At 40.4% G+C, this 19740-nt stretch overlaps 3 protein-coding genes across 3 annotated transcripts; 2 read left to right on the top strand and 1 right to left on the bottom strand.

Moving 5' to 3' along the window:
- The first annotated feature begins 6508 nt into the window (after positions 1-6508).
- On the top strand, positions 6509-7846 carry LOC132169693 (uncharacterized). The gene has a single exon (XM_059580684.1). The coding sequence runs from the start codon at positions 6509-6511 to the stop codon at positions 7844-7846; it is 1338 nt and encodes a 445-aa protein (XP_059436667.1).
- A 348-nt stretch (positions 7847-8194) lies between these two features.
- On the top strand, positions 8195-10864 carry LOC132169694 (uncharacterized). Its single transcript, XM_059580685.1, has 5 exons — positions 8195-8744; positions 8958-9058; positions 9193-9267; positions 9416-9706; positions 10067-10864. Exons 1-5 carry the CDS (start codon positions 8195-8197, stop codon positions 10862-10864), a joined length of 1815 nt encoding a protein of 604 aa, XP_059436668.1.
- Positions 10865-17782: 6918 nt separating this feature from the next.
- LOC132171257 (germin-like protein subfamily 1 member 13) lies at positions 17783-18548 on the bottom strand. Its single transcript, XM_059582528.1, has 2 exons — positions 18422-18548; positions 17783-18318 (listed from the first exon to the last, which is right to left on the bottom strand). Exons 1-2 carry the CDS (start codon positions 18546-18548, stop codon positions 17783-17785), a joined length of 663 nt encoding a protein of 220 aa, XP_059438511.1.
- Between the last annotated feature and the right edge of the window lie 1192 nt (positions 18549-19740).

Below are 19740 nucleotides of genomic sequence, written 5' to 3' on the forward strand. Positions count from 1 at the left end.
TTGAGCCTCCGTGGGTTTCTTCTTCTCATGCTATCTCTTTGTTCATATTTGATTACTTCTTCTCATGCTTTCTCTTTGTTCTTATTTGATTACTTCTTCTCATGCCACTTCAACGCCATAACATATTTAAAGGTTGTTTGGTCAATAAACAACCGAAGCACTCAAATCTAGATTGCTGAAGATGTCAAATGGGACGGTTTTGTTTATGATCGAAATCTTATTTCTCTTTGATTTATTCATCATACTATTATAATATATGATGACCCAAAAAGGCATGCACATGTATGTATCGGTTGTCCAAGTTTGTTCTTTTTTTTTATTATTATTTTTTTCTTTTATAAATAATATCCTATTTTGATTCATTATCTTTGTCAACTACTTGTACTAAGTTATTAATATTTATTATCAAGAATGTACGATATATGGTGTCCATACTAATTAATATATATTTTTCATTAGAATATTACCTTCTTAAATGCTTTTCAATTCCACTAATGGGTAATAGCCTCATTCCTATCTTGTAATGGAGTGAAGAAAACTTCTTAAGGGTTACCTCGGTAGCAGTTAATAGAATATTTGGGCATTCACTTTGACCACTCAAAGGAGACATTTAATTAGAATATTTTTCTGATGTACATACATTAGTATTTTACAACTCCGTAGTCTTTTCATATATTTCCTGGACTTACTTAATTGTAACGGGTAGCATTACTTCAAGATACTAGACCATATATATATATAATGTCACCTAGGCTAAAAAAAAGAAAGCGAATTCTCACTAAGTTACACTAAAAGGATTTCTGAAAAACAATTTTTATTTTATTTATTTATTTTTAGTGTTTGGTACATCCAAAAATAAAAATCGTGGTCAAACAAAAAACATTTTCAGTTGACTAGGAAAATAGTTTCCCTTTTTTAAAACCGTAAACCGTTGTTCGAGTTTGAGCTTTTTCAGAGGTTGGCGAAAGTAGTTGACTGTCTTCCCCATTGCCGGAGGTCGCCAACCAGAGACGGAGGGAGGGGGGGACCGGGGTGGGCCATGGTCCCCCCCAAAATAAGGAAAAAAAAAATATTATAAGTAAAAAAAAAAAAAAAGTAAAGGTAAAGTTTTAATTTTAGTCATTTGGCCCCCTCCAAAAAAAAAAAAAAAAAAAAAATTGGCCCTATTTTCAAATTTTTTGGCCATATCCAGTAAAAACTTTTGGCCCTATGTTTAATTTTGTTGGCCCATACCCACTAAGTTTTTTCGTTTTTGGCCCTTACTTGCAAATGATCACTTTTTTTTGGCCCTTACGGTAGTCTTTAGTTCATAAAAAACAACAAAAATAATTTTTTTTAATAAAAAAAATTCTAAAGAACTGAAAAAAAATTTTGGCTGGCCCCCTCCCATAAAATTTCATGGCTCCGTCCCTGTCGCCAACCATTGCCTGCCATCATTTATTTTTCGTACGAGCTAAACGCTGAAAAATGTTTTCAATTGAAATCATTTTTCTCGAGAAATTAAATATTTTTTAACATAAAACATTTTATGTTGAAACAAACCGAATAAAGTTTAGCTGAAATTGCAATAGCTAAAAAATTATAGCTCAAGGGTCCAAAAGTGGACTTTCCTGATGGGAAGTTGGGAACCCATTGATTTGTATCAATAGATAATGAGAAAATAAAAAGAAAATGGATAAATCGATCGCTAGAGAGGGTCGAACCTCCGATTAATCACTTCAAGGGAGATCAAACTCCAACTGCCTTTAGGTAAAACTATGTTTGATCTTCCCTTAATTGCCATATGACTTTTACACAAAATTTTTAGAATAAAGCAGGACTTACTTAGGTGAGAAAATCTAAGATTTAGCTCATTAGCTTATTAGGTAAGAAAATCCAATAAAGTCTTGCCAAATTTGATCATAAAGTGTTATTTCCTCATATTTTAGAGATGGCATCTCAACTTGTTCTTTATCTCCTCACTCACCAAGTATAACAATTGATTCTCCTCATCTGTCACGATATTCATGATCTCCTTAGCATTAAAACAAATGTCAATGTTGGAGACATCTAATATATATATTGTTAGTTCTTGTGTTGGCTTAATTCAGTTCCAAAATGCAGATGCTACTGTTCACGGGCTCAAACACTGAAATAGAATGCTTAGAATCCAATCTTCACCGTTCATAATGTAGATTCATGTGTTATGAACGTCTCTACAAAATTTCAGCTCAATCGGACCACAAACGCCCATCGATCGGAGCTGTTGATCAAGACTGGATAGGCCAGGTCCGGACCGCAATTCCTCGGGTCCGGACCTCATTTCCAGAAACTAAAATCTTGCTCCGCAAAGCCGTGTCCGGACCGCCCATTAACATGTCCGGACACCCCGTAAGTTTTAGGCCCAAAAACATGATTTTAAGTGGGTTAGGTCTAGGATTTTGTTGGGGGTATATATACATCATTATAGAAGATAGATGTACGAATTTTTACCCCCAGAGAGTTTGTCGGAGGCTGTGCTAAGAGAGATCATATGTGGTGAGCGTTAAATTAAATCTCTTAGAGTTTTAGTTATGTCTATCGGAAGGGTCCGGTAAAGGAGAATCACGTTGAAGAAGATTGTGAGCAAGGAGACGAGTTGTAAGCTTGTCGATCTTATAGAGCCAAGGTCTTGCAAAGGGTTGTAAGTGTTCCTAGTGTCTGTAATCTCTGGATAATCTTTTGATAGTGATTTCCTGGGTTTGGCTGCCCCGGAGAGGTTTTACTTTTAGATCGGTTTCGAAAAGGTTTCCTCTTCGTAACCAAAATATCTGTGTCTGCCTCTTTATTGCTTTATATATTTTGGGTGATTGAATTGTTTATTACTTCATAATATAAATTCCACATAAATTGTGATAAACAAGTTTTTGGAGTCGGCATAGCGTTTTTCATATATATATAAACTCAGCATCCAAAATAATGGAATTGCATCATTAGTTACACAAGAAAGCATTCAAAATTCAATCAGAAATTAGTCATACAAACTCTGCAGACGTAACAATAGTCACTCGATAGTTAAAAGAATACTCGAGCATTCACTTTCACCACTCAAACGAGACATTTAGAATATTTTTCTGATGTACATACAGATACAGTTTTAGTATTTTACAACGCTGTAGCCTTTTCTTATATTTCCTGGACTGACTTGTTTAGAATATTATCTTTTAAAATACATTTCATGTCAGTCATTTAAAATAAATAATAAATAAAAAATAAAAAATAAAAAGTTGTTAAAAACATGTAATATTAGCTAGTGTAAAATGAAAGTAATAAATGAGTGAGGGGTAGCATTACTTCGAAGCTAATTGTTAGTTTTATATTGGCTCATTCAGTGTTTCTAATGTAATAGTTTGAAAAATGAGTTCATGGCTGAAGAATTGAAGAAAGACGTTGGTCTCAGCCTTGTGTGTCTGGACTGACATTGAATGTGTTTGGACGTGATTTCTTGAGACTTCAATGCACAAGACTTGTCCGAACAACTTCCATACATGTCCGGACAAAATTTCCAGAGAGTTCATTCTACATTGGATGTCCAGATAGTTGGGTGTCATGTACAGACATGTATGGTTACAAAGGACGTAACCCTAACTGTGTCTGGACATGCACTTAATCCTGTCTAGACACAGTCGGTTTATTTTAACCTAATTCTGTTTTGAATAGGTAGGTGTTGTAGTCTATGTATAGAGACTGCCACGCACATTTACATTCACGTATTCCAAGAGTGAATATTGCTGTGCTAAGAGCGCTTTTGAGATTCAGAGCTTCAAGTCTCTCTCTTAAAGTTAGATGTTGTGTCTTCATCCATAGATCTAAAACAACTAAAACCTATTGGAGTTCCGGTAAAGGAGATCAAGTAAAATGATTGTTTCAAAGGTTCTGGAAAGGGTTACTGCAGTAAAAGTCAAGTGGGTCACTTGTCTAATGCAAAGAATGGTCAACTTCAAAGGTTTTGTAAGTGTGAACTTTTTGTAATCCTTTTATATTTATAGTGGATTGATTTCCTTGGTGTGACCGCAAAGGTTTTGCTGTTAGAGAGTTCTCCAAAAGGTTTCCTTTTGTAATCAAATATCTGTGCCTTTTTCATTTATAGTTTTTAAATATATTTGGTGATGCTCAATATTTTTTACTTCTGCATATTGTTGGTGAACCCTATTTGACCCCCTTTTTAGGTGTAGATTTGAATCTATTAGAGTTTTCACTAATCATCAAGATACGTACTAGACCATCTATGTATCATGTCACCTAGGCTAAACGAAGAAAGCGAATTCTCACTAAAGTTACACTAAAATGTTTTATGAAAACAGTTTTTATTTTATTTTTTAGTGTTTGGTACAACCAAAATCGTGGTCAAACAAAAAACATTTTTGGTTGACTACAAAAACCTTATTTAATTTTTGTAAATAATTTCTCTTTTTTAAAACCGTAAACCGTTGTCCAAGTTTGAGTTTTTTCAGAGGTTGCCGGAAGTTGTTGACTGTCTTTCCCATTGTCTGAGGTCGCCAATCATTGCCCGCCATCATTTATTTTTTGTACAAGCTAAATGCTAAAAATTGTTTTTAATTGAAATCATTTTTCTGAGAAATTAAATATTTTCAAACAAAAAACATTTTCTGTCAAAAAAAATGGAACCTTTAGTTTAGCTGAAAATGCAATAGCCAAAAAATTATGGCTCAAGGGTCCAAAAGTGGACTTTCCTGATGGGAGAACCCAATGATTTCAATTGATAGAAAATGGGAAAATAAAAAGAAAAATGGATAAATCAATCGCTAGAGGGGATCAAACCTCCAATGAATCACTTCAAAAGGGATCAACCTTCGGTTGCTTTAGGTAAAATTATTGTTGGGTCATGGATCCGCTATTTAAACCCAATAGACTCCAAACCCGATCTTGACTAAACGGAAAATCTGACAAGACCTCGGAATAGCTTTCCCCGAGAAGGCCTCGTAAACCGGCACAGTCTCGGGATCTGACTTCGAGACCGTCCCTCGGATAGGAGTCAGACGTTAGATCCGAGACACTACACCGAATGCGAATAAGTCAGAATACCAAGGGTAAAGTTGCCATTATACAGTTAAGGATATACAAAGATTCAAATTCATTTCAATAAACATTATCCTACATTCGAAAGAAGCCTTCAACAAACAATCCCTATACTAGCGGGATAAGAGGCTATTTAAATTCACAAAGGCAATATACGTGAAACGACGGCTTACTATCTCATCCCAAGATTCATCCCTTAACAGAATAACTGTAAACCAGATATTCAGGGATAAGAGTCCCAAGATATGTGGGAAACAAACTCTACTCCATGCCTATAAATACAACTCTCGATTTCCATCAAAGGTAAGTGCAATCCTGGCTTTGAAAACTTTGATTGCTTAAAACACTCTTTCCTCAGTTCCTAACTTAGGCATCGGAGTTCCCCCGCCGGGACACCACCGGAGGGCTCTAATCCTGTTTGTTCTTTTCTGTGTGTAGTCTGGAATATCACTGAGGCCAATTGCACCACCTGAAGGCGTGCCACGTCACCATCCCGAAAAATTGTGTAACAACAGTTTGGCGCCGTCTGTGGGAAACTTAGCTATTTCCTTCATTTTTTTTCATTATTCTAGGTATGGTGAATACACGCTCCCAATCTGTGCGACAGGCCGGTGTACCTCCTGGGACTGCTGGAGCTCCTCCAGAGTTAGCAGATTTCATGAAGCAGATGACTGAATCCATGAAGGCTTTGTAGAAGCAGAACGAAGACCTCGCCACAAGGCTCACGGTTGCCGAAGGCCGAAACAGTCGAAGGGATCAAGAGTGGGAGGAAAGAAGGACGAAGAGACAAGAAGATAGGTGCGAGAGGGAAAGACGCGCCGAGATTCATAGGGGAACGAGGCCCCGAGGTTTTGAGGAAGAAGACGAAGTAAGCTAAGTTCAGGCCAGACATCATAATATTGTCCAGAACGAAAGGTCTCATCATACTAGATCTCGAAGGGAGCAGTCTTTCCGCCAGGAGGACCGTCGCACTGAAAGGTATAACGAGAGCAACGTTAACGCCGACTTGCAGGAGCTTAAGAAGAAATGCGATGAAATGGCTCATCAAATAGCTGATGGCGGAGATCAAACCAATGCGGGGGAACTGATGGAAAACACAAGTCTCCCTTTCACCCCTCGGGTCATGAATTTTCCTCTCCCTGATAAATTCGAGATGCCCCGAGTCAATCTCTATGATGGCACTAGGGATCCAACTGAACACATGGAAGGTCTTCGTGCGCATTTCATTTTTCATGGAACCCCAGACGCAATTTCATGTAAGGTTTTTCCCTTAACTTTAGCAGGAGTAGCTAAAGATTGGTTCGGCAAACTTCCGGCCAATTCAATAGACGATTTCAAGACTCTCGGGCGTCTCTTCTTGAGTCAGTTCTTGGCTACCCGGAAGAGGAAGAAGAATCCGGCTTATTTGTTGTCCCTTGTGTAGGGGAAGGAGGAGTCATTAAAAGAGTTCATGCTCAGATTTAACCAGGAGAAGTTGATGATTGAAAATCCTCCTGAGCAAATAGTACTTGATGCTTTGATGCATGGAGTAAGGGTTGAAGGGCCTTTGATGGCCGAGCTGTCAAAAAGTACCAAGTTAGTGACTCTCGGTCAGTTCATAAAAAAGGCTGATGAGTACATTAATCAAGAAGAAACCGTCAAGGCTCTCATGAAGAACCAGAAGGAAGAGCTCGAGGCCAAGGGCAGTAAGGAGAAGGTAGCACCGGCAAGTGCTATAAAGAAGGAGGAGAAGAATGTAAAAAGGTCGGAGAAGGTGGCCCCATCATATCCTAGAATGGACCCTCGGAAATTGCAGAGCGCGAAGTTCACTCCACTGAATACTAGCATGACTGAAGTATTCATGGAGATAAGGAGGGATCCTGCCTTCAAATGGCCAAGCAAGCTGAAAGGCGATCCTAAGAGATGTGATCCTCAGAAGTATTGCGAGTATCATCGCGATCATGGTCATTTAACCGAGGAATGCATAACGTTGAGGCAAGAGATAGAGAATCATATCATAAACGGAAGGTTGGTGAAATTCCTAGCGGGTGAGAGGAATCAACGAAGAAATGAAGAGCCTCTATTACTGGAAGGAGACCGAGAAGCTCCCAGAAACCGAGAGGCAAGGCCGAGAGAAGATCTGTATGCTGAACCGATGCAGGATCAGCAAGTGAAACCAAGGCGAGACAGAGAATTCCATCAGCCTCGCCATCAAGATGTAGTGAGGGAGATTCACACCATCTCGGGAGGACTAGCTGGAGGAGGAATTTCTAGCTCATCTAGGAAAGCTTACGTGAGGAGAAGGAAAGCTGATAACGAAGTACTGTCGGTTGGAAGACCTCTAAAAATAGCAAGGAGAGCGGGGATGGCTATATCCTTTTCTGAAGAAGATGAAAGGGGGGTAATATTTCCTCATGATGATGCATTAGTCGTCACGCTAATGGTGGCCAACCATAAAATCCACCGAGTCTTGGTGGACAATGGTAGTTCAGCCGACATTTTATATTGGCCGGTCTTCAAGCAAATGGGTGTCGAACGGAACAGGATCCAACCGTTTGATTCACCACTGGTAGGGTTTGCAGGAGAACAAGTTCAGCCAATGAGACTCATCTCCCTACCAATTACAGTAGGAACGGCTCCAAGGCAGTCCACAACTATGGTCGATTTCTTGGTGATCGATTGGCCGTCTGCATACAATGCAATCATTGGTCGACCATCCCTTAATAAGTTGAAGGCTGTAACTTCCACTTACCATTTAATGATGAAGTTTCCTATTGAGGAGGGAGTAGGAGTGGTAAAAGGAGATTAAGTTACGGCAAGGAAGTGTTATAACATTTCCTTGAAGAAGTCAGAACCTTCCCCTTTGACGGTCGGTATAGTGGGCAGCCGAAGTAAAGTTCCCCTAAAAGGGGAACCTGCTGAGCCTTTGGAAGAAGTAAAATTGGAAGAAGGAAAAGAAGTGAAAGTAGGAACGCAGCTCGCCTCGGAAATCTGAGACTCTCTCATAACTTTTCTTCGAGAAAATATGAAGGTGTTTGCGTGGACTCATGAAGATATGCCGGGGATCAGTCCCGATGACATTGTCCACCAACTCAACGTGGACCCAAACATAAAGCTAGTGAGACAGAAGAGAAGAAAGTTTGCCCCATAACGGAATATGGCTATCGCCGAGGAAGTGGAGAAATTACTTAAAGCTCGATTTATAGAGGAGGTTTATTATCCCGACTGGTTGGCTAATGTGGTGCTGGTCAAAAAATGCAGTGGGAAGTGGAGAATTTGTGTGGACTTCACAGACCTTAATAAGGCGTGCCCGAAGGACAGCTTTCCTCTACCACGCATTGATGTACTGGTGGACTCGACAGCGGGATGCAGCCTGTTGAGCTTTATGGACGCTTTTTCTGGTTACAACCAGATTTATATGCATCCAGAAGACCAAGAAAAGGCTGCATTCATCACTGACCGAGGCTTGTATTGCTATATGGTTATGCCTTTCGGTCTCAAGAACGCTGGAGCGACGTATCAAAGACTGGTCAATAAGATGTTCCGAGACCAAATCGGCAGTAATATGGAGGTATATGTTGATGACATGTTGGTCAAAAGCATGCTACCAGAAGGTCATATAGAAGACTTGCAGGAGACTTTTGGAACTTTAAAGAAATATGGGATGAAGTTGAATCCCGCAAAGTGTGCGTTTGGAGTGGCCTCGAGTAAATTTCTCGGTTATATGGTGTGAAACCGAGGAATAGAAGCTAATCCCGAAAAGATCCAAGCAGTGTTGGATATGCAGTCACCTAAAAATACGAAGCATCTCCAGCAGTTGACGGGCAAAATTGCAGCGTTAAACCGATTCATCTCTCGGTCAACAGACAAATGCCTACCCTTCTTCAGAATCCTAAGGAAGGCATTTGAATGGTCTACAGAGTGTGAAGAAGCCTTTGAACAGCTGACCAGCACACCTCTGTTAAGCAGAACCGTTCCTGGGGAAGCTTTGTATTTATACTTGGCTGTTTCCCCGACAGCTGTAAGTGCGGCCCTTATCCGAGAAGAAGACGGTGTTCAGAAACCAGTCTACTTTATAAGCAGAGCATTGTGGGGAGCAGAAGAGCGGTACCCTCAGATGGAGAAGTTAGCATTGGCGTTGATTATTGCTTGCAGGAAACTACGCCTGTATTTCTAAGCTCACACTATCAGAGTCTTGACCGCGTACCCATTGAAGAAAATGCTCAGAAAGTTAGATCTGTCTGGCAGATTAGCGAACTGGGCGATCGAACTCGGAGAATTTGATATTGAGTTCCTCCCAAGGAATAGTATCAAGGGGTAGGTATTGGCCGACTTCTTAGCAGAATTCATTAATCTACCTGCCACCACAGAATGGCAGAAAGATGAAACATGGGTAGTCTACGTAGACGGATCATCTACAAGGAAGAATGGTGGAGCTGGAGTGGTATTAATCACCCCAGATGGAGAAGAATTATGTAGTTCCCTAAGGTTGGAGTTCAAGACCACCAATAACGAAGCTGAGTATGAGGCAGTTCTAGCTGGACTCGGTCTAGCTCGAGAGATGGGAGCCAATTTTGTTGAGCTACGGAGTGACTCGCAGGTGATTGTTGGACACATCCGGGGAGAGTTTGAAGCCAAAAGAGACAAGATGAAGCAATATCTGTCAAAGGTACATGATTTACAGAATGCCTTGAAGAAATTCTGTATTATGATGATCCCGAGAGAAGAGAATGAAAGGGCGGACCAACTGGCCTGAAAAGCATCAACAGCAGTTAGCAGTGCTGAAGAACCCGATGTGCCAATTCAGGTTTTGTCGAGACCTGCCGTACCCAAGACGGTCTCGGTCTCAGTTATCGAGACCGTATCGGAATGGCAGAGGAGCATAAGAGAATATCTAGAACAGGGAACTCTCCCGTCAGATAAAAAATCAGCAACTCAAATCAAAATTAAGGCTGCTAGATTTACCATAATTAATGGAGTCCTATACAAACGAGGCTTCATGCTACCGCTACTCAAATGTATCTCATAGGAAGAGGGAGATTATGTCCTCCGCGAGATCCATGAAGGAATCTGCGGCAGTCACTCGGGAGCGAGAGTATTGGCACATAAAGCAGTCAGAGCCGGTTTCTACTGGCCGAATATGAATCGGGACTCGGTACAAACGGTAAGAAATTGTGACAAATGCCAACGCTTCGCAAACATCGCAAAGCAACCCCCAGAAGACTTAAGCTCAATCTCCTCGCCATGGCCCTTTTCACAATGGAGGGTAGATATAGTAGGACCACTACCTCGTGGAAAAGGGGGTGTGTGTTTCACGGTTGTGGCAGTGGATTATTTCACAAAATGGGCAGAAGTAGAAGCTCTAGTGAACATTACGGCCAAGAGCATCGAAAGGTTCTTGTGGAAGAATGTTGTTTGCCATTATGGTATTCCTCATGCCTTTGTAACTGATAACGGAAAGCAGTTTGACTGTGAATCATTCCGAGAATGGTGTGCAAAGCTCCATATTAGAAACTACTACTCGTCTCCAGCCCATCCTCAGGCAAATGGACAAGTAGAAGTGACTAACAAAACAATTTTCAAAATGTTGAAGAAAAAACTTGGAGATCAGAAGGGGAATTGGGCAGATGATCTCCCAGAAGTTTTATGGGCATATCGAACAACCAAGAGAATACCCACAGAGGAGTCTCCATACGCTTTGGCTTTTGGAACCGAGGCAGTCATCCCAGCCGAGATAGGCTCGGGAAGTTACCGAGTCGAATCCTTTTATTCCGAAACTAACAATGAAGGGCTCAAACTACACTTGGACCTATTACAAGAGAAGTGAGACCAGGCCCGAGTAACTATGGCGGCATACCAGGAGAGAGCGACTCAGTATTTTAATAAAGGAGTCAAGCACAGAAGTTTCAAGATTGGGGACTTGGTCTTGCGCAAGACCACCATTGCTACCAGAGACCCCATGGAAGGGAAGTTAGCTCCGAACTGGGAAGGACCCTACAAAGTGATTGAGTGTAGAAGGGCGGGAGCATACTACCTTGAGAACATGGAAGGAAAAGCACTCCCCAGGCCGTGGAATGCCGAGCACCTAAAAAAGTACTTTGTCTAGCTTATTTCAGTAAGGTGATTCTTATTTGATTTTCGTTTGATTCTTATTTTTCCTGTAATTTTCATTACTTTTTTAAATAAAAGAATCTCCCAAAGTTTCAATCATCTTTTAACATTCCAAAGCAAGGTAAGTTAAAACTACCCTCGACATAAACGACCAACAGCTCACTAAAAAAGATTTGTAACTTTCCTAATACAAAACCGGTAAAGGACGTAGAACCTTCAAACAAGGTGTGTCCAAAGAAGGTTAAAGTCAGTAACCTGTCAAGGATGTAAATCCTTCAAGCAAGGTGTATCCAAAGAAGGTTACGCCAATGGCTTGTAAAGAACGTAAAACCTTCAAAACAAAGGTGTATTCGAAGAAAGCCGAGCAAGCAGCTTGTCAAGAGTAGAAATCCTTTCGAAAAAAAGGTGTTCTCGAAAAAAGCTAAACAAACTTCAGAAAAAGTAATCTATTAAGAGCAAGTATTCATTTACAAAGCTAGGTCATCCAAGAAGTATAAACAAAATTGATGTGGTATTTTTGTGACCAAAAATATCAATTATAAAAATAACCACTCGAAATAGGACGAATCTTTGTAGGATACGGCTATAGAGAGGGTGTCGAACCTCAAGGACTGCAGGGGTTTTATTATCAAAATTTGAAAGATTAAAATTAACTTAATTAAAAAGAGAATTGATTTGATTTTCTTTAAAACTAAAAGTGCATGAAAATAAAAGAGATTTAAAATAAGAGAGAGAGAGTGTAGGGTATTGACTTCACCTCTATCCGCACAACAATGGCTAATCATAATTAATCCCAGAAATTCATTCTATGCATGTTATAAATAAACAAGAAACTACCTTATTAAAGAATAAGCATAATCTATCTTCGGTTGGCACGGATCGTCCACCTAACCACTAAGATGCGGTACGACCCGTCTTCCCTAGGTATAAATTATCAAATTCTTTAAAGGATACATACAATCAATGAATAAGTGTAACCCATCTTCGGTTGGCACGAACTGTCTACCTAAATTACACTAAACTAGGGTGTAGTACAATCCGTCTTCCCTAGGCATGGCCTATCAAATCCTATTGATCATATGTCAATTAAACCCATTGTATAACCATCATCCTCATAATCACAGAAAACAAGAATGATTTGAGATCAATAGAAGTAAAATACTTTCTAAGACAAGAGAAGAATTTCACAAATATTGATATTGGAATTTAAGAACAATTGCATTTAATAATTAAGAACATAAATCAATTGTAGCAATCCTCATAGTTATACAATCAACATGCATAAATTGAAAATCTAGAAATTAAATACAATCAAACCATTGTGCTTGGATAGGGTTACATCAACACCCTATTACAGAATTAGCCGCTCATCGGGGTGCTAGGATGGCCTCCTGCCATGGATTATCTCCTCTTCAACTTGTCAAGCCTCCAAGAAGATTTTTGTATCTAAAACTAAGCACACCTTCTCTTGAAGGTTAAGGGTCTATTTATAGGGAGCAATTCAGTCCTAGAAGCCCTAGGAAACCTAGAAATTTCGGAGATTTAAGTCCAAGTCCAATTAGAATAAAGAAAACCTAAGTCCAAATCGGAATAGGATTCGCCCAGAATTGCGTTCCTATCTTACGGGGCGATTTTGGCATTGCGGTGCTCCGAATTAAGAAAATTCTATTTCACAATGATTTGTAGCAATTTGAGTTAGGTTTCCAGTGCCGCTTGAATCACCTCAATGGGATATTTGAACTGAAAGTTCTGGCCAAAATACCGAGATGTATGCAGAATCCAAATTTGAATCCAATCCGATTTTGACTCCAATTTGAAAAATTCCGAATTAATCATTTTCTTTATTTGATTAAACTTAACCATGATTGGTTAAGTTTAACCATATCTTCTAAGTCTTCTCAAAGTGTGCTTTTAAGCCCAAAATCAATGGAATTAATTGCATCTTTATTTATAACCTGAAAACACAAAAACAAAATAAAATCAAACAAATAACAAAGCTAAGGAATTAACATATGCAAATTAAGGGGCTTGAATGTGCAACATTCGACGCTTATCAAAAACCTCATTAAAATCTCAAATTCTTCATTTACAAAAAAAAACAAAAGAAGCTTCTTTAGGGTCTCAGCACCAGGACCAAGGGGTTTAGTCTTCTTTGGGATCTTCAAAAGGGGCCTTAGAAGCACAAGGGGTCTCGGCACTATGACCAGAAGCAGTCCTTTCATCACCTGAGGACTCCTCGGAACCCGAAAATGGTTGATGAGCGAATCTGTTGATCCCTTCAGCATCGGGCATCAAGTCTGACCCAAGACTGATCAGCTGCTTCAAAGCCTTATCGGAAATAGGAATAGTCTCAGGTTGGACCGTATCAAGGTCAATGGTGCGAGCCAGATCCTTGGCCCAAGACCGAAAGGTCTCAAAACCAAGAATGATTCCGTCGGCCCAGGCACTATCCCGAGTCCAGGAATCGTACGATAGTTGTTCCAAATAGTTAGAGGACTGGGCCTCAGCCTTTTTAAGTCGCAACTTCGTCTCTTCAAGCTTCCCTCGGAAGAACTTAAGTTGCTCCTCAGAGACAGCCCGACCTTTGGTAACTTATTCAATTCTCGTATTTTGGCAAGCATTCTCCGCTTGAGAAGCCTTTAACTGCTCCAAGACCTCCCTGTGCTTCTCCTCAAGTTGATGCAGGTCCTCCTTCATGATGGAATGATCCTCTTGAAGCTTTGAATGATCGGCACAGAGGATTTGCAACTCGAAAGATAGAGCCAAAATCCTGGACTCGACTTGTTCAAACTCAGTCTGGGCCGTCGAATGCTGCTGACCAAGGAAGAGCAGTTCTTTGTCTTACTGAGCCAACGTATCCCTCAGCTTAGCATTTTCAGCCTCAGAAGTTGCAAGCCTGCCACGAAGACTCTCGGATTCTGAGGTGGACTCCTCGATAAACTTCCTTAAGTAGCAGTATGAAACTACCGACTTTATAACTCCCTGCAATAGATAAAGTTAATCAAGTGGAAAATGACTAAAGCAAAAAGAAAGCTTTATGAAGAATAATACTTACACACAATTGGTTGAATAACATTGACTCTGCCATACCCCTAGCAGAGATATCTCGTTCACCCATTAAGCTCTCTTGAGGAACCAGCTCTATCTAAGCTTGAAATGGGTTCCCCAACAATTGCCCGCCAAGCCGAGACAAGGGTTCTCCCACGGTCCATTCTACATTCCTAGGCTTCACTAGCGAATAGCCTGAGGTCTCGGAACCAGCACCAACCTCGCCCTCAGGAGCCGGTGTCAGAGCTCGAGACAAAGCCTCGGGAGCAGAAGCCGGGACCTGAGTTTGCTCCTCGGCTATCGGGGACATCATCCGAGGCCTCACTTCTTCCTCAACATGCGGTCTATTCTCTTTTGCATCCATCCCTACAGAGCTGTCCAAAAACGGATCAACTAAAAGGTGTTGAATGTTGGGACCAGAATGGACCGGTGACACCGACTCCACAGGAATAACGGTAGTAGCAGCAGCTCCAGGGGGATTTAAGGGGGTTGCCGCCAAAGGAGTGGCGGCAATCGGATGGTTAGCAAGAATGTTCTGATAAGCGGATACAGGGGCCACATCAGGCTCTGGGTTCACCTTCCTCCGAGCGGCCAGAAGATCGGCAAAAAGGGATTTCCCCTTTTCGGCCTCGACAGTAGGGCCTTTGCCCTTTATTAGACTCTTTTTCTTCATCTGAGGAGCTTCGCATTCCTCGGGCTCATCCACCAAGTGTAGGGTTTGTTTTACCCTAGACTCTTCTATCTTCTCTTTGCCCTTGTCAAGAATAGGCTTGCAAGTGGTGGCACCTCGAGTATTGGCCGCCGGAGCGCCCAAATAGACAGCGGGACGGGATGGTCTCTTCCGAGACCCACCTATGTCTTCTCTGTTGTTATAAAGACAGCGGTTCAATGCATTAGTAGTAACCAGTTGCTTGAAGGTCATGGCAGACTCATTATTTTGAACCCAGGACAAAACCTTGTTGACTCGGACTGTCTCCTCCTCCGACAAACACCAACTCTTGTGTAGGCCCAAATTGGGGGTAGTTGTCTCCCGAGGAACTCGAGGCCCCTCCGCCTTCTCTCCAGGAGCAAATTCCCACTGCCCCTGAGCAAAGAAATATTTGTTTTTCCAGTTATGGTTGCTGGTGAAGGTCTTATCCATAAAGAAAATTTTTCCCCGTCTCGATTGAAAGCTGTAAAGCCCATCGCTGTTGGGGTTCTTCTGGAGTCGGTATACCCAAAGAAACTCCGAAACTGTCAAGTCCTTTCCTTCTCCAAGGGCCATGGGCCAAACAACTGCACAGGCGAAAAACATCCTCCAGCCGTTAGAAACCAACTGGTGGGGTGCCAGGTTCAAGCGGCTAAGGAGCTCGCGAACGATTTTGGGGAAAGGGAGCTTGAGGCCTGCCCGAAACATATCTTCATAAAGGCAGACCTCGTGGCTCCCAGCATCCACGATAGCGCCCTTCTTCTCATCATCAAAACGAAGTTTCACTGATTTAGGGATGTAATAGTCGAATCTAATTCACCGCTCGTCAGCCGAGGTCAGATCAGGCTTCCAAAAGGCCGGGTATGTCTTACCTAAACCACCATCAGATCCTGAACCTTCTCCTTGAGACATAGTCAAAACAGAGTAGAGGAGGAAAAATAATGCAAAGAAGGGAAACGGATCAGCGAAGAACAAGCGGCACAGAGACTTGGTACGAATAAAAGAGAAACCCTAGAAAAAGAGGTTTTATAAAGTAGGGATAAGGGCGTAAAACCCAAAGTCTTCCCTGAGTTCGCACAATAAATGAGGCAGGAAAAGCGCCCCTGTGAATTCTGCAAAACGGCTGACAGCTGGCAATTGAATAGACGTCTGTCTCGGCAACGACACGTGGAGCGACCGATGCGCCCTCGGTCAGGTCAACCGTCTCGGCAAAAATTGGTTTCAAAATTTCCTGCCAAAATTCAAAATTCAAATTTCCCGATGCCAAGGGCTCGGATTTTTCTCCAAGCATAGTTCCAGAACGCTGATCCATTTCTAAGCAAAAATTTCCATGATCTTACAAATCAGAAAATTAGGGGGTAACTGTTGGGTCATGGATCCATTATTTAAACCCAATAGACTCCAAACCCGATCTTGACTAAACGAAAAATCTCACAAGGCCTCGGAATAGCTTTCCCCGAGAAGGCCTCGTAAACCGGCACAGTCTCGGGATCGGGATCTGACTCCTAAACCGTCCCTCGGATAGGAGTCAGATGTCAGATCCGAGACACTACACCAAATGCGAATATGTCAGAATACCAAGGGTAAAGTTGCCATTATACAGTTAAGGATATACAAATATTCAAATTCATTTCAATAAACATTATCCTACATTCGAAAGAAGCCTTCAACAAACAATCCCTATACTAGCGGGATAAGAGGCTATTTAAATTCAAAAAGGCAATATACGTCAAACGACGGCTTACTACCTCATCCCAAGATTCATCCCTTAACAGAATAACTATAAATCAGATATTCAGGGATAAGAGTCCCAAGATATGCGGGAAACAAACTCTACTCCATGCCTATAAATACAGCTCTCGATTTCCATCAAAGGTAAGTGCAATCCTGGCTTTGAAAACTTTGATTGCTTAAAACACTCTTTCCTCAGTTCCTAACTGAGGCATCGGAGTTCCCCCACCGGGACACCATCGGGGGGCTCTAATCCTGTTTGTTCTTTTCTGTGTGTAGTCTGGAATATCACTGAGGCCAATCGCACCTCCTGAAGGCGTGCCACGTCACCATCCCGGAAATCTGTGTATCAACAATTATGTTTGATCTTCACTACAAAAAGATTACCATTTTCTGACATGGCAAACAGTACATGATTTTTGCCACATCACCATTTTCTGACGTGGCAAAAAATGCCAAGTCAGAAAATATTTTTCTGACATAGCAAAAAATAACACGTCAGAATTTTCTGATGTGTGAAAATAGCACGTCGGAAAATTCTGACATGCTAGTTTAATACGTCAAAAAATTCTGAAGTGCTGAAAATAGCATGTCAGAATTTTCTAACGTGCTAAAAATGTCTAAAAATGTCACAAAAAAGTGGGCGGGATTTTGAATTTTTTCCCTCTTCTTAGTTCCCCTCAACTTTTTTCTTCTTCTTATTCTTTCCCTCTTCATTTATTTCCCCACCCTTTCTCTCTCCTCTCTCAATCTCCCTTCTCTGCACGGCGGCTCCCTCTAGAGGAAGAAGAAGAAAAGGTGAAGAGAAAAAATTGAGAAGTAGCAGATCGAAGAAAGGAGAAGAAGAAGAAAAAGAAAAGGAGAAGAGAAGAAGAAAAAGAAAATTTTTAGAATAAATTTTTAGACTTTTACACTAAATTACCATACGTACTTCCCATAATTACTAGACTTTTACCATACGACTTTTACACTAGACTTGGGGGTTACATAAGCAAGAGACAGAGAGAAAGAGAGAGACAAAGATGCTCAGCAAACTTTAATATTATTTTATACTTTCAACTCCATCTAGAGAGAGTTACATAAGCAATCTTTTATTTTAACATTGAAATAATGGAATGAGGTAAGCATGCATTAATGTTTCAGAAGTTTCTCTAAAAGTTGTCCAAATCAGAATTGCTTTTGAAGATATTCAATAACATTCTTGTCAAGTTGGAAGGCCTTGGTGAGAACATCAGGGTTGATCGGAGGATTGGACCCAAAAACTGCATTTGCGATCGTGATGACACCTGCATTTTGGCTGCTCAAACCAGCAAAGGCTACAGCATTAGTCTTTCCAGCATTGAACTGGAAGTGAATGAGACCAATTGGGAACACAAAGACATCTCCCTTCTTTAGAACTTTGGTGAAAAGACGATTCTCTGGGTTGGATGTGACAAAACCAACTAACAGAGTACCTTCTATAACTACTAGAATCTCAGTGGCACGGGGGTGAGTGTGGGGAGGATTTTGGCCATATGGTGCATAGTCAATGCGAACCAAAGATATGCCTAGAGTGTTGAGGCCTGGGATTTGATCCACATTCACAGTAGTGACATTTGACCCAACTCGATTGTCTGTATTTCCAGGAATTTGGAGCCCAGAGAAGTAGAAATCATCTGCCTTGGTATCCTTCAAATCCTTGCAGAATTTCCCATTCACGAACACTGCAGGAAACAATAGATTGCAGGATAGCATACAAGATCAGTAAGAAACCAATAAAGATAGTAATGCTTGTAAGCAGAAAGTAATGAATATAATTATATATACCAGCAGACTTGGGGTCATCAATTGCAACACAAATGTCCTGAAGAGGGCTGGGATCGAAGGCGGAGACAAGGGAGGATGCAAGGGACAAGAGAGCCACAATTGCAAGGAAATGGACTCCTTTCATCATATCGAAGTATGCTCTATATTCTCCAATATTTTGGTTTAATGGTGATGGGTGATATATCTTATATGGGAAACATGCCTATTTATAGAGAACCAATATGGAAATGGTCATTGTTTCTGCTACACCAAGTCTTCAGACATCAATGGTTATTGAATTAATTAATGTGATAGGACGAAGTTCTTCAACAACTTGTGTAGACTTTTAACCTCCGTTGGCTTCTTCTCCTCATGCTTAACTCAAAACAAATAATTGACAAGTTCTCCTTATCATTATTTAATTGGGGCATGGCACTTCAACGCCATAACATATTATTAAAGGAGCACTCAAATCTGGATTGCTGAAGATGTCAAATGAGACGGTTTTGTTTATGAAAACTTGATTTATCACAGAGAGAGAGAGAGAGAGAGAGAGAGGTTTGCTAGAACTGGTGGACAATGATTGCATATCTTGAAGTTTTAATATATTTTTTCTTTTGCTTTTTGGTGAAAAAGAGATTTATTACAATTTACAATAAATAAAACATATATAAGGTTCAATAAAGTCTGACCATATATGGCGGAAATATCCTTGTGAAATATTCTCATTTGTCACCCAGTCAACAGCTTGAGACGGCTTCTTCTTTTTTTTCTTTTTTTTTTTTTCCTTTTTTCTTTTAAAAAAAATAAAAAAGTATTCAAGAGCATATTACGTATTTTTAAAGTCGAGGTCGAGTTTTGTCAAAGTAGGAGAGAATGATGAGGAACAAGACAAAATCAATTATTTTTTAATTTTATTAATTAATTATGTGATAAATATTTAATTTTGTATACATTTTAAAAGTTGTCTTATTTATTTATTTTTATGAATAATCTAGAGTAAATATTTCATTATGTGAATGCACTTTTACGGGATTTGCATTCTTAGTTTTAAGTTGAATGTTACTTTTTATGTGAAGGATATGATTCATGAAATCTTAACTGAACTTTATTCTATTTTGCCTTCAATATATATATATATAAAACATTTGAGCATATGACCTAATGTTGTACATATAATATATATGTTATAGTAGTTTTCAAGAACCATGTTTAGTTCACTTTTCATGTTTCTACTTGGAATTTAGGTAACAAGGATGAAGAGATTGGTGTTCTTGTGTTAATTAATGATTAGTTGCGAGGCCTTTCACTATTTGCAATATTTAAAATCACAAAACATG

The sequence above is a fragment of the Corylus avellana genome, chromosome ca2 (assembly GCF_901000735.1).
Source record: "Corylus avellana chromosome ca2, CavTom2PMs-1.0".
Lineage (NCBI taxonomy): Eukaryota > Viridiplantae > Streptophyta > Magnoliopsida > Fagales > Betulaceae > Corylus > Corylus avellana.